At 38.3% G+C, this 14,718-nt stretch overlaps 1 protein-coding gene across 1 annotated transcript in view; it reads right to left on the reverse strand.

Annotated features, from left to right (window-relative positions):
• Nucleotides 1–234: 234 nt before the first annotated feature.
• The window catches only part of ATP7A (ATPase copper transporting alpha), a 180,448-nt gene continuing 165,964 nt past the window's right edge, over nt 235–14,718 (reverse strand). Inside the window, exons 18-23 of the mRNA XM_006082828.3 lie at nt 10,462–10,626; nt 9,061–9,203; nt 4,582–4,785; nt 3,949–4,066; nt 2,052–2,154; nt 235–1,689 (exon numbers count right to left, since the gene is read on the reverse strand). Of these exons, the coding sequence (XP_006082890.1) occupies nt 1,413–1,689; nt 2,052–2,154; nt 3,949–4,066; nt 4,582–4,785; nt 9,061–9,203; nt 10,462–10,626 (1,010 nt within the window). The 3' untranslated portion in view covers nt 235–1,412. The remainder of the gene's footprint in view (nt 1,690–2,051; nt 2,155–3,948; nt 4,067–4,581; nt 4,786–9,060; nt 9,204–10,461; nt 10,627–14,718) is intronic.

A 14,718-nucleotide genomic window follows, 5' to 3' on the forward strand; every position in this document is an offset into this window, starting at 1 on the left:
TGTTAAAGATGGTAAAAAAATGTTTTTATTGATTTCACAGAGGACGGAAGAGGGAGAGCGGGGTGGAGGGGGGGAGGGAGGGGGATAGAAACATCAATGCTGAGAGAGAATCACTGATTGGCTGCCTCCTGCATGTCTACTAGGGAGCGAGCCCGAAACCCGGACATGTGCCCTGACCGGGAATCAAACCATGACCTCCTGGTTCAGAGGCCGATGCTCAACCATTGTACCACAACAGCCAGCAGTAAAAAAAATCTTTGAAAAGTCTTTGATCTTTGAAAAAAATCAATTGTGGAAGAAGCTTAAAAATCTTAAGTTTCTGGATTGAGGCTGATAGACTACACCAGTGGTCAGCAAACTCATTAGTCAACAGAGCCAAATATCAACAGTACAACGATTGAAATTTCTTTTGAGAGCCAAATTTTTTAAACTTAAACTATATAGGTAGGTACATTGTTATTAACTTAATTAGGGTACTCCTAAGGCTTAGGAAGAGCCACACTCAAGGGGCCAAAGAGCCACATGTGGCTCGCGAGCCGCAGTTTGCCGACCACGGGACTACACTAAAAACAACCTAGAGCTGAACTCTGCAGGAGTGAATTGAAAGCTTGCACCAAGCTAGAGTGTCACTGAAGGAAGAACCTGATGTACTTTTAGCAACAATGTAAAGATGAGATGGGAAGCAGGGAATGCTAAGGACCTGTAAAGTCTTTTGAAGTACAAGATAAAGAAAGGAACAAGATATTGGAAATATTGTGTTAATTTTATCAATGAAAAACCACCCATACTTAGCTTACTCAAAAGTAGATACAAAAGTAGATACAAAAGAAAACATACTGGGTCATCTAAGAAAGCAAATACAAAGACAAAGATGTAGAGAGAATAAGGGGGTAAGAAAGTCTGTAATAATGAAGGCACATCTATTTTTAAACAGTTTCTACTATTTTCCTTCTAAAACCAGATGCTTTACACTGCGCTTTGAAAGCCACTGTTTCCCAATCTGGTAGGGATGAAGGCTTAAGAATCTCAAGATCTTGCTCTCAAATCTTCAAATTTTTAATTATCCTTCTCTTGAGGTTTCTTTTTGTCAAATAAAAGAATCATCTATCACTTTAGCAGCAGTTTGGCAATCTTCCATTGTAGGACTTGCTGTAAACCTCACTGGCTTACCTGATCGGTTGCTAGTGAAAACAAAAAATAATGGAAATTTATTTTTAATAAAGCTGGGTTCAGAGCTGATGCCCTGAAAAATATATTTTTGCCATCAGAAAAATGCAATCCAAATAGAATCCCTAATATAAGAGCATAAGACCTATACAAAATCCTTCCATAATATTTTGAAAAGCTAAGGTGGCATCAAGAATACTGTGTCAGTGTATAAAACATGAGCTCATAGCACTCTTTGTGGCCTGTTACAATGCAGTGTCGTCATCTTCCCTGCAGTCCCCTACCAGGAGTGAATGCTTGTCAGGTTCACTGGTACCAACGCTGTTTAGGGACCGTTTATCAGACAGTAGTGAGTTTATGGAGGCTCTGCTGTAATTAACAATCCGGTCCAGCAAACCCAGTTTAGGAGAATTTCTTGAGGCGTCATCTATTCCGACATGAATGCTGATTTCTGAAGGACTTTTCCGTCCCATCTGGCTTCGGGCATGCAGTTCGTAATTCTCATAAGTCGGTTTCCTATAACTGGACACATGCAAAAGTACACGAGTTTGAAATAACCAAATGTGAACTAGATGCTTGTTACATTAAAAAATGAAGAGATTTACCTGTATGAAATGTACAAAGGTGGTCCCTGCTAGGAAAGCTCAAAAGGAAGGGTGTGTAGTCACATGATCAGAAATCCTACCTCTCAGAGCCAATGTACTCAATTTTACCCCACTTGGAGCTTGTGCTTGCTACATACAGACTACATAAGGTGATAATTACATAGCTGACATTTATTATTAAGACAGTTTGGGCTTACTGCAAGAATAAAACCTACCAAGACTGACTGTGGAAGACAAAAGTAATATAAAATACAAATGTGAACAAGCCATCATACTTACAGTTTAAGGAAGAGAGAAGAAAGTACTACTGAAACGGATGAAGCAGCCATTGCAGCAGATCCCATCCAAGGCTGCAAAACCAAACCAATGGGCATAAACACTCCTAGGAAACAGGTGTGGATTAGTTACAACAGATAGTACTAAACAGATCACCAATGTGTTTCTAATACATATTTACAAATCATTTCCTCATTTGATATTTATTTAGCAACTAATCTTCCTGTTGGTGGAGATTTATGTGGCTTTCAATTTTTCACTAATAGAGTATTGCTGTGAACATTCTTGTGCATGTCTCCCTGTGCACGTGTTTGAGAATTAATCTAGAGTACACACCTAGAGGTGAAGCTGCTGGGTTATAACATGGGCACATTTTCAACTTTAGGTGGATATTCCTTATTTGCTTTCCAAAGTGGCTGTACTAGATCACAGTACCTTCAAAAACTCATCCACACTTGGTTTTGACAGACATTTTAATATTTGCTCATATGATGGGGCTGAGATAGACTTATTGTATTTTTAAATTTTTATGTACTTACCTGTATTTTCTACAGTGATCTCATATAACTTACATATATTTTTAAAAAATAACTTGCTCCATGAATTAATCTATCTGGATTTTTAAAAATTTATTGATTTGAGTGAGAGGAAGGGAGGAAGAGAGAAACATCAACTTGTTGTTCCATTTATTTATGCATTCATTAGTTGATTCTTTTTTAAAAATATATTTTTATTGATTTCAGAGAGGAAGGGAGTGGGAAAGAGATAGAAACATCAATGGTAAGAGAGAATCACTGACCGGCTGCCTCCTGCATGCCCCCCACTGGGGATCGAGCCTGCAACCCAGGCATGTACCCTTGACCAGAATCGAACCTGGGACCCTTCAGTCCGCAGGTTGATGCTCTATCCACTGGGCTAAACTGGCCAGGGCATCACTGATTGATTCTGTATGTGCCCTGACCAGGGATCAAACCCACAACCTTGGTGTGTTGGGTCAACACTAACCAACTGAACTATTCAGCCAGGGCTAATCTCTCTGGATTTTAATTGTTCTTTTATTCCTTGTCCTCTCAGCATTTGTGTTTATCAACAGCTTTGTAATTGCTCTCATGTCATTTTATGTCTTTCTTCGGCTCTCAAACCAGAGAAAACAAGAAGAAAATGACAACTATTTCTCTTATGTTATTACTAACTTCTACCAAGCCCCCAAATACAGGAGATTATCAGATGTTTATTAAATAATTCTAAATTGCTTTTTCTTGGTCATATTTCTTCATTCAATATCTCTCATCTGGTCCCCAAATATAAAGAAAAACCTATTGGCTATTGTAACATTACATGAAGAGCAGAAAATTCTCTGTATGCTATAATTACAACTATTTGACCAGACAAAAACTAATGCAGAGTAAAAAAAACAAAAAACAAAAAAAATGAAATAGACTAAATGTTAAAAGTAGTTTTGTTTAGGTAGTGAGATTAATGGTAAATTTGTTCTCTTAAGCAAAAAATTTATATATATATATATATATATATATATATATATATATATGAAAGTATATGTAAAGAGAGATGAAGCAATGTAACAAAATATGATTAACTGATGAATTTAAGTAAGTGTATCATTTTTTCCCTGTCTATGTAGGTTTGGATTTTTCAAAATGTAAACTTGGAGAAAAATATAAAGTAAAATAAAATAAACCTGTCAGAATGCTTACACATTCTAAGACCATAATGAACATTGCTGAAAATTAAAACTGTTGATTTTAATATTACCTCTCAGCATACTAGCAGGCTACACACAAAAAATGAGCTCAAAGCTAATAAAAAGACTAAAACTTCCATAATGATAGGTCTCTAATGACCTCAGAAGAAAAAGCAATACTAGTTAACAGTCACATACCAGCAGCAATAGGAATTCCAATCAGATTATAAATTAGAGCGAAGACAAAATTAATCCGAATCCTCTTGACTGTCTTCCTTGATAAATCAATACTTGCCACCACATCCAGAAGATCATTCTGAGAACAGAAATATTTGTGATATTAGCGAGAGACTCTAACTTAACTAGTAATTTTTGCATTTGATACTGTGTATATTGAAGATGATATGTACCTTAGGGTAATATGTAAATTAACTTCAAATCTCAGATATTGCTAAAAACTTGAGTCAGCCTTGGAAGATGTTTTTCAAGAACTTTTCTGAGTTCTGAAAACACATTAGGGTTGTATGCTGGTAGAAGGATTAAATACTATTAAAATAATCTCAGTATATATTGAAGATAATTTTAAGTATGTTCCCAAATCTTGTTCTTCACTTTAGAAACTTGTCATTCTCATTTGCTTCACTGGATTAAGAAAGTCTGAAAGTAATTAGTAAGACTTCTCATACGCCCATCTCGAATTCTCCCAGTCTCAATAGCTGGGAGCATGGGAATTAGAAGAACAGAATCGTCCTGCTCGATGTACTTTATGACACTATCCTTGACCATGTAGAGCAGATTTACACTCCTCAAAGTGCAGGCTACAGGACTTACCCTTATCAAAACCACATCGGCCGCTTCAATGGCTACATCTGTGCCTGTGCCAATGGCAATCCCAACATTGGCCATTGCCAGAGCTGGGGAGTCATTGATTCCGTCTCCTACCATTGCTACCTGTTTCCCCTCCTCTTGAAGTTGCTTCACCTTAGCAACCTTGTGGGAAGGTAGAACTTCAGCAAACACCTTAGTAATGCCAACCTATGTCAGGAAAAACAGACTCAATTCAAAAAAATATTACCAAGTACCTGAAATATATATAACTCAGCAATGAGCCCTCATTTTCTGCCTACCACATGCCCAAAATTTAAAAGGCTGATAATACCCAGTGATAGTAAGGATAGGAAGAGATGAGCTTCCTTATACACTGTTGGTGAATGTGTAATTGGCACTGTCTTACAAGAATGCATTCATATATTACTTTTTGGAGGCAGCATCCATCAAAGTATGCACATCATTTCGTTTAGCAATTCCACGTCAAGCAATATTTTGGACAAGTTTATACGTGACAAAAAGAGGTATGTCAGAGAGAAACCAATATGGCGGCATAGGTAAACACCTGAAATTGCTGCCTCGCACAACCACTTCAAAAATACAACTAAAAGACAAAACAGACATCATCCAGAACCACAGGAAGGCTGGCTGAGTGGAAATTCTACAACTAGAAGGAAAGAGAAAAGCACACTGAGACTCAGAGGAGGTGCGGAAGTAAAGTGCAGAGGTACGGAGGCGCACACGGAAAGGGCTGGCAACTGAGGACATGGTTGTCTTTTTCAATCGGGAGGGAGTCACAAGCTCCCGACGGCCCCGACTCCAGTTCCGGGCGAGTCTCTGGGACCCAGACTCATACGGGGAGAAACTGGACTGTCTGGCAGCGGGCAGAACTCGAGGGCAGCTTTCTCTCAGAGGTGCTGGCAGCGATTACCTCAGGACACTGAGACCCGGGACCTCTTAGGGCAGGACTGAGGATCAGCCATAGCTGTTTGCTCCACCCTGTTGATTCCCTGAGACTCTGCCCCACCCAAGCTGTGCACAGAGGCTTTTGCATATGAATAGCCTGGCCCTTTGCAATCTAAAATTACCTAACAAACTGCAGCTGGATCAGAGAGACCCAGAACATCCAAAAGAAGGCCCAAGGCCCCACAGCAACTTGCATTGCTTCACAGCTGGGCCTCATCTGGGCACCTCCAAATCCCAAACAAAGAAGAGGAATCTGCAGATCTCTTTGTAGCTCCTGCTGGGTAGCCTCAGGCAGAGGCTAAATTAGCACCTCCTTAGAGATCCAAGTGCCAGTGTACCCAGTGGTCAGAGTGGGACCATCCAGATTACAACTCCTCAGATCCATAAGGGACACAGTCAGGGGGCAGACTCAGGGAGCACCAAAGCCCCACTGAAGCAGGTCTTGCCCCAGAAGGGTGTCTCCAGCACAGAAGTTCTCCCACTGCAGACACAGCTGATTCTCACAGCCAATTGGCCTGAAGGTCAATTCCTCCCAGTGATACCAACTACAATCAAGGCTTAACTACAACAAGACTGTGCACACAGCCCACAAAGGGGTGCACGAAGAGTGTCCACCTCAGGTAATTGGGGAGGCTGAGCCACTGGGCCCTATAGGACAACTAGCACAGAAAGCCACTCTATCAACACAGGAAAGCAGCCAAAATGCAGAGACAAAGAAACAGGTCACAAATGACAGAAATGGAAGAAAGCAAACTACTGGATATAGAGTTCAAAACCACGATTATAAGGTTTTTGAAGAATTTCCTAGAAACCGCCGATAAATTTAGTGAGACCCTCAATAAGTCTAGTGAGACCCTCGAGGATATGAAAAAGGACCAAATAGAAATTAAGCATACACTGACTGAAATAAAGAATATTATACAGAGATCCAACAGCAGACTAGAGGATCACAAGAATCAAGTCAAAGATTTGAAATACGAAGAAGTAAAAAACACCCAACCAGAAAAGCAAAAAGAAAAAAGAATCCAAAAATATGAAGATAGTGTAAGGAGCCTCTGGGACAACTTCAAGCGAACCAACATCCGAATTATGGGAGTGCCAGAAGAAGAGAGAGAGCAAGATATTGAAAACCTATTAGAAGAAATAATGACAGAAAACTTCCCCTCCCTGGTGAAAGAAATAGACTTACAAGTCCAGGAAGTGTAGAGAACCCCAAACAAAAGGAATCCAAAGAGGACCACACCAAGACACATCATAATTAAAATGCCAAGAGCAAAAGACAAAGAGAGAATCTTAAAAGCAGCAAGAGAAAAACAGTTAGTTACCTACAAGGGAGTACCCATATGATTGTCAGCTGATTTCTCAACAGAAACTATGCAGGTCAGAAGGGAGTGGCAAGAAATATTCAAAGTGATGAATGCCAAAAACCTACAACCAAGATTACTTTACACAGCAAAGCTATTATTCAGAATTGAAGGTCAGATAAAGAGCTTCACAGATAAGAAAAAGCTAAAGGAGTTCATCACCACCAAACCAGTATTATATGAAATGCTGAAAGGTATTCTTTAAGAAGAGGAGGAAGAAGAAAAAGGTAAAGATAAAAATTATGAACACCAAATACATATCTATCAACAAGTGAATCTAAAAATCAAGTGAATAAAAAATCTGATGAACAGAATAAACTGGTGAATATAATAGAATCAGGGGCATAGAAAGGGAGTGGACTTTCTCAGGGGGAAAGGGGTGTGGGGGTGCGGGAAGAGACTGGACAAAAATCGTACACCTATGGATAGGACAGTGGTGGGAGGGTAAGGGCAGAGAGTGGAGTGGGAACTGGGTGGAGGGGAGTTATGGGGGGGAAAAAGAGGAACAACTGTAATAATCTGAACAATAAAGACTTAATTTAAAAAAAGAGGTATGTCCAAGAATGCACATTACTACCCTGTTTGTATCAACAAAATTTTCAAAACCACCTAAGTGCCCATCATTAGAGGAATGGTTAAATAAATCATGATACAGCCATACCATGGAATTCCTTGCAGTGACGTAGAAAGAATAAATCACTTTGTATGTTTAGACATGGACAAAGCTCCAAGAAAATATATTGTTATATAAAAAAGCAAACTGCTAAACAGTCTATATAAAAATAATCCAATTGCTCGGCCAGCGTGGCTCAGTGGTTGAACGTCGATCTATGAACCAGGAGGTCACAGTTCGATTCCCTGTCAGGGCACATGCCCAGGTTCTGTGCATGAGGTAGCTGATGAATGATTCTCTCTCATCACTGATGTTTCTATCTCTCTCTCCCCCCTCCCTTCCTCTTTGAAATGAATAAGAATATATTTTTTAAAAGATGATTCCATTTATGTTGAAAATACCAAAATTATACATTTGTATATGGACATGTATACGTATGAAAAAGTGTGGGTGATAGGACTTGACAGGGAGCTTGGGAAAAGGGTGAGGAACTTTTCACTTTATAACCTTCTGTACTTTTATACAAGAATGTATTCATGCCCTAACCGGTTTGGCTCAGTGGATAGAGCATCAGCCTGTGGACTCAAGGGTCCCAGGTTCGATTCCAGTCAAGGGCATGTACCTTGGTTGCAGGTACATCTCCAGTAGGGGGTGTGCAGGAGGCAGCTGATCGGACTTGACAGGGAGCTTGGGAAAAGGGTGAGGAACTTTTCACTTTATAACCTTCTGTATTTTTATACAAGAAAGCATTCATATATTACTTGTGTTATTTAATTGAAGAGGAGACAAGTCATTCCTAAGAAGAAAAGACTAATATGAGAAAAGTTTTGAAGGTAAGGCAAATATAGGTGTCAGTAGCAGAAAAATGATATGTCAAGTGGTGTACTAGAAAGATGGTTTCATCAGTGGTGTTCAGGATGAACTAGAGAGGGAAGTGCATGGAGCTAATGCTGTATTTTTGGCATAAGAAGAGCCTGGACTAGGCTGGCAGCACTGGTGAAAAATATGAGCAACATTTCAAAGAAAGCATCAACAGAAACTGGTGCAGTGTCACTTAAGCAGCTCATGAACTAAGTAAATAGCTTTCTACTTATTACAGTAGCACACAAAGCCCAAATGCCTGCCTGAATAGCATGCCAATTTTTTAAGGAAGCAGATATGTCTACTCAGGGATAATGAAAATAATAGATAATATGAATTTTTTTAGCATTTGAAGCCAAGAAAGGAAATGTATATAAAGAATTAGAAGTGCCCCAGCTGATTCTGTTCAGTGGTTAGAGCATTGGTCGGCAGACTGAAGTGTCCTGGGTTTGATTCCAGTCAAGGGCACGTACCTCAGTTGCAGGTTCGATCCCCAGCCCCGGTTAAGGCTTGTGCAGGAGGCAACCAATCGATGTTTCTCTCTCTCTGTCTCTCCCCCTCCCTTCCACTCTCTCTAAAAATCAATGGGAAAAAAAACTTGGGTAAGGATTAACAACAACAACAAAAGAATTAGAAGTTACTACATACCCCACCCCAACAACTAAGTAAACCAATTACCTGAGAAGCAATAGATCTAGCTGTTTTACTATTGTCTCCAGTCATCAGAATTACTTCCAAGCCCATGGATTTTAGAATATGGACAGCCAGTTCTGCTTCAGGCTTCACTGTATCAGCAATAGCTATCAAGCCGCACAGCACATCTAATATAGGAATACCAAAAAAAAAAAAAAGTTTGGAATACCGAGAAAGCATAATAATAAAATTCTGACTTAAAATTTCAAAAACAAAAGAATTTTGTGAAGTAAAATTGTTCAAGGCTTGGCTTAACTAAAAATATTGCCAAGCCAACACAGAGTTTATACCACAAACTCTGTAACAAACCTCCATGTTTGTTTATGAAAATTTCATAGAGTAAGATAAGGGTTTATTAATAAAGATAGTAACAGGAAAATGAAAAGAGGAACCTTACTGGATACTGAAAGACCCCCTTTCTTTCCTTAGAGAAGTATTGGCCAATAGCCCAAACAATTTAGCTAATTTACAGGCAAATGAACTGAAAACTAATACTTTTTTTATTTTTAAGATAAAGGGGTGGATAGAGATAAAACTGGCATTTTACTGGGGGGAAAAATCATTGCAAGTAGTTACTTCATTTTTAAAGAGAAAAGTATATGATATTTTCTGCTTCTTCCTAGACTTCAAAAGGCCTTACAGTAAGATACTGCCTTCATACTTAGCAAGGAATATAAATGTTGACTAATTAATCTCACAGCTATAAATTTATCCTAAGAAATAATTTAGCAAGAGAAAGGACCTAAAACCTCAAGATGTTTATTGTAGCATTATTTACAATAATGAAATATCAGGAATAGCTTAAATTTACAACAGGGGGATAAGTTAATTATAATGTATAAGTTTGATAAATTATGCAGCATTAAAATAAAATTGGAAAATATTTAGTATTAAATAAAATAAAATAGTATGTGTATAAGAAGTTTTAATTTTTTATTCAATTTTATTGAGGTAAAATTTACATACAATAAAATGCAACCATATGTACTAATAGTGTAATTCTCTGTGTGAATGTATATGTATGTATATACATATATAAACCAGAAATGGAATATATACAGTTAAAACTGACATTGTTAGAATGATGAGATTATAAATATTATTTTACTTTGTTATTAGTTTAATGTTATTTCATTTTTAGGTTTTAAAAAAACCTTGATTAGCTTTTTTTTTAAAAAAAACATAGGCTAGGAAAGAAAATAATAAAGTCAGGCAAATGCAAGAGAATTTTAAATTAATCTATAACAATTATATATTGCTAACATTTTCACTGCATTCAGGCTGCTTTCAAATTATCCTTATAATTCAGAAGTCTCTCAAAAATACACATAAAACAATAGCTGAGATCACAACATTGAGTCATAGTGTACTCATTGAAAAACTTACCATCAACTGCCACCAATACAGCAGTACGACCTCTTCTCTCATGTTCAGTCATGGAATCATCTATATCATTATTAATGACAAGACCATTTCTAGTCATCCACTCCCGGTTACCAATGAGGACTTTGTACTGCTGAGCATTAAGAGCTTCTGAGTATGAAAGAGCATCTGAAAGTACAGAAATAACATATAACGAGCTCATTTTATATTTATGACAACCCCATGAGGCACATTCTTCCTGCCTAACCTTGCACAGTCACTACATTGTATTTTTAGTAGAATGCAGCCTACAACACAGCTTTCCAAATTTTGAAGAAACATACTCTGCTCTTCCATGCCTGTGGGCCTTCGAATATGTTGCTGCCTCCACCTGGAACATCCTTAACCCTCCTCTCAAAATACTAAACCGCATCATATTCTTTTTTAAAAAATGTATTTTTATTGATTTCAGAGAGGAAGGGAGAGGGAGAGATAGAAACATCAATGCTGAGAGAGAATTATTGATCAGCTGCCTCCTGCATGCCTCCTACTGGGAATTGAGCCCGAAACCCAGTCATGTGCCCTAACTGGGAATCAAACTGTGACTTCCTGGTTCATAGGTTGATGCTCAACCACTGAGCCACACCGGCCTGGCTGCATCATATTTCTCAGAAGCCCGTTCAAATGTTACTTTCTTGGTGAAACTTTCCTTTTGGCCTTTCCCTTTGACCTTCCAAAGTAATTGAATTAAATTAAAAATATTTATTATGGATCATTAGTTGAATGTGGTTAAATGAAAACACAACCAATACTGATGTCTCATTGTAAACGTGTGACCATTAACTTTAAGTGGGCCCTTAGTGCTGTCTGGCAATTGTATTATGTTTCCCTAGTCCATTCATTCTCCATTTCTTCTATATCTCTTCTCCCATTCTCATACCAGAGGATAACTCTGCATCCTACTTCAGAAAGAAAATAAAAGCAATCAGAATAGAACTTCTTCAAACTCTCATTGCCACATTTACTCAGCTACCTGTCTGTACCTGTGTACACATTAATCTAGCTTCCCTTCTATCATATACTGCCCCTGCTCCTATTTAACGACAACCTCTCTACTTGTGCACTAGCTCCTCATCCTTTGCATATTCTACAAACATCTCTCTAACCACTCACCCCTGTCCTACATAATCAAATGTTCTATCTCTACTATACATAGTCCTATCTTTTAAAAAATCCCTTTCTTGATCTTACCTCTCTAGCTACTGTCCCATTTATCTGCTTCTGTACATATAGCAAAACTTCTCAAAAAGTGTTGAGTCCATTGGCAGCTCCAATTCATATCTTCCCTTTCTCTTGTGAACCCACTCCAATGAAGCCTTTGTTTCTACTACTTCAAAGAATTGTTTATACATTACACCAATGACCTTTACTTTAATAAATGTAATGGCAAATTATCAGTCCTCGTTTTACTTGCCCTATTAGCAACATTTTACACAGACAATTACTCCTTTTTTTCTTTTTCTTTTTCTTTTTTTTGCACTCACTACTACTTGAAATACTTCCTTCACTCGGCTTCTAGGACACCACATTCTTATGAATTACCTACCTCCTCACTCCCCACTTCCTCTCAGTCTTTTCTGATTCTTCCTCATCTCCCTGATCTCTTAATTTGTAGTGCTGCAGGGCTCAATCCTTAAGCCTCCTTTTTACCCTCTATCTACTCTCACTCCTTGTTGATCTTATCCAATCTCATGGCTTCAAATGCCATCTATACCAGTGCTGTCCAATATAATTTTCTTTAGTGATGGAAATGTTCTATATCTGCTCTGTTCAATACAGTAGACACTAACATGTGGTGATTGAGCACTGAAATGTGGCTAGCATGGTTGAAGGGCTGAATTTTAAATTAAATTTAACTTTACTTAAATTTTAGAAGTCACATGTAACTAGTGACTACCATATTGGACAGCACAGATCTATAAGTGGATCTCCCAAATCCATATCTCCAACCCAGCCTGTTTCCTTGAACTCCAGACTTGTGCAGCCAACTGCCTAGTTGATAGTTCCATTTACATGACATCTTCACTTGAATATCTAATAGGCACTCAAAATTTACATGTTGAAAACTAACTCCTGATCAGTTTTCCTCAATATTGATCCTGCTGTGGTCTTCCCCATCTTATTTAAATGGCAACTCTACCCTTCTAAATTGCTTAGTTCACAAACCTTGGCATAATTCTTTTTTTTTCTTTTTCAATTACAGTCAACATAAAATATTAGTTTCAAATGTACAACCCAGTGGTTAGACATTACATAACTTATTAAGTAATCATCTCAATAAATCTCACACCATACATAGTTATTAGAATATTATTGACTATATTCCCTATGCTGTAGTTTAGATCTCCATGAGTATTCTGTAATAACCAATTTGTACTTCTTAATCCCTTCACTTTTTTCACCACCACGTCCCCTCACCACAATCCCTCTCCCATCTGGCAACCATCAAAATGTTCTATCTGAGTCTGTTTCTATTCTGCTTGTTCATTTTGTTTTTTAGATTCAGTTGTTGAGATATATATTATTGCCATTTTGTTGTTCATAGTTCTTAAATATATCTTTATTGTTAAAAGTATTACAGGTGTCTCCCTCCCCCCCCCCATTGACCTCCTCCTGCCCCCTGTTCATAGTTTTGCTCTTTTTCTTCTTCTTAAAGAATACCTTTTAACATTTTATATAATGCTGGTCTGGTGGTGATGAACTCCTTTAATTTTTTTATTGTCTGGGAAGCACTTTATCTGTCCTTTGCTTCTAAATGACAGCTCTACTGGGTAGCGTAATCTTGGTTGTAGGTCCTTGCTTTTCATCACTTTGAATATTTCTTGGCAATCCTTTCTGGCTGCTAAGTGTCTGTGGAGAAATCAGCTGAAAATTTTATGGGAGCTCCCTTGTAGGTAACTGCTTTTCTCTGTCTGCTTTTAAGATTCTCTCTTTGTCTTCAACCTTTTTCATTTTAATTATGATATGTCTTGCTGTGGGCCTCTTTTGGTTCATCTTGTTTGGGACTCTCCTGCACTTCTGGGACTTGTATGTCTATATCTTTCACCAAGTTAGGGAAGTTTTCTGTCATTATTTTTTCAAATAGGTTTTCAATTTCTTGCTCTCTCTCTTCTCCTTCTGGCACCCCCAGATGTGAATGTTGGTATGCTTGAAGTTGTCCCAAAGGCTCCCTACACTATGCTAGTTTTGGGGGGAATTCTTTTTTTCTTTTTGCTGTTCTGATTGGCTGTCCTCTGCTTCCTTAACTTGCCAATCTCTGATTTGATCCTCTGCTTCATCTACTCCACTGTTGATTCTCTGTAATGTATTCTTCGTTTCTGACTGGATCTTTTTTATGTTTTCTAGTTCTACTTTTATGCTGCCTATCTCTTTTTGAACTTCTCACTAAGTTCATCTATGCTTCCCCTGAGTTCACTGAAAATCTTTATAACCAGTGTTTTGTACTCGGCATCTAGTAGATTGCTTGTCTTCATTTTGTTTACTTCTTTTTCTGGAGATTTGTTCTGTTCTTTCATTTGGGCATATTTCTTTGTCTCTTCATTTTGGTAGCCTCCCTGTGGTTGTTTCTATGTATTAAGTAATGCTATGTCTCCTGAGCTCAGTAGAGTGGCCTAATATAGTAAGTGTCCTGTAGAGTTCAATGGCACAACCTCCCTGATCACCCAAGCTGGGTGTTCGAAGTGCGTCCCCCATGTGGGCTATGTACACTCTCTCCTTGTAGTTGAGCCTTGATCACTGTTGGCCTGCCAATTGGAGGCATTTACACCCAGGCTATTCAGCTCCAAGGACTGGCTGCAACCACCAGCCACCAATCTCTAAACACTATAGAGGATCAGCTGTGCAGGAGCCCATCACACAGAGTTAAAAGACAAGATGGGTGGTGCAGGGAGGCAAAAAATATATCCTGGGGAACAGATTATGAACAAAGTCCAGAAAGACTGGACTTTGTTCTGCAAGAGACAGAGAGCCAGTAAAGTTAGGATCATTAACAGAATTCCATGGATGGGCTTTAGGATATATGCAAACCTCCAAAACAGAAATTTTCTGAGGGGTGAGCATAGCTTTCATCACATTCCTCCAAAGGTTCATGATTCAAAATTAGATTATAAGCCACCATAGTAAAAGGTATTAGAAAGTAATATATTCAGATTTGCATGTTAGCAAAACAACTTGAGCACAAATTGGTGGGGAGGTGGTGGAACACTTAGGTGTATATATCAT

Source organism: Myotis lucifugus, unplaced genomic scaffold (assembly GCF_000147115.1).
Source record: "Myotis lucifugus unplaced genomic scaffold, Myoluc2.0 scaffold_4, whole genome shotgun sequence".
Classification (NCBI taxonomy): Eukaryota; Metazoa; Chordata; class Mammalia; order Chiroptera; family Vespertilionidae; genus Myotis; species Myotis lucifugus.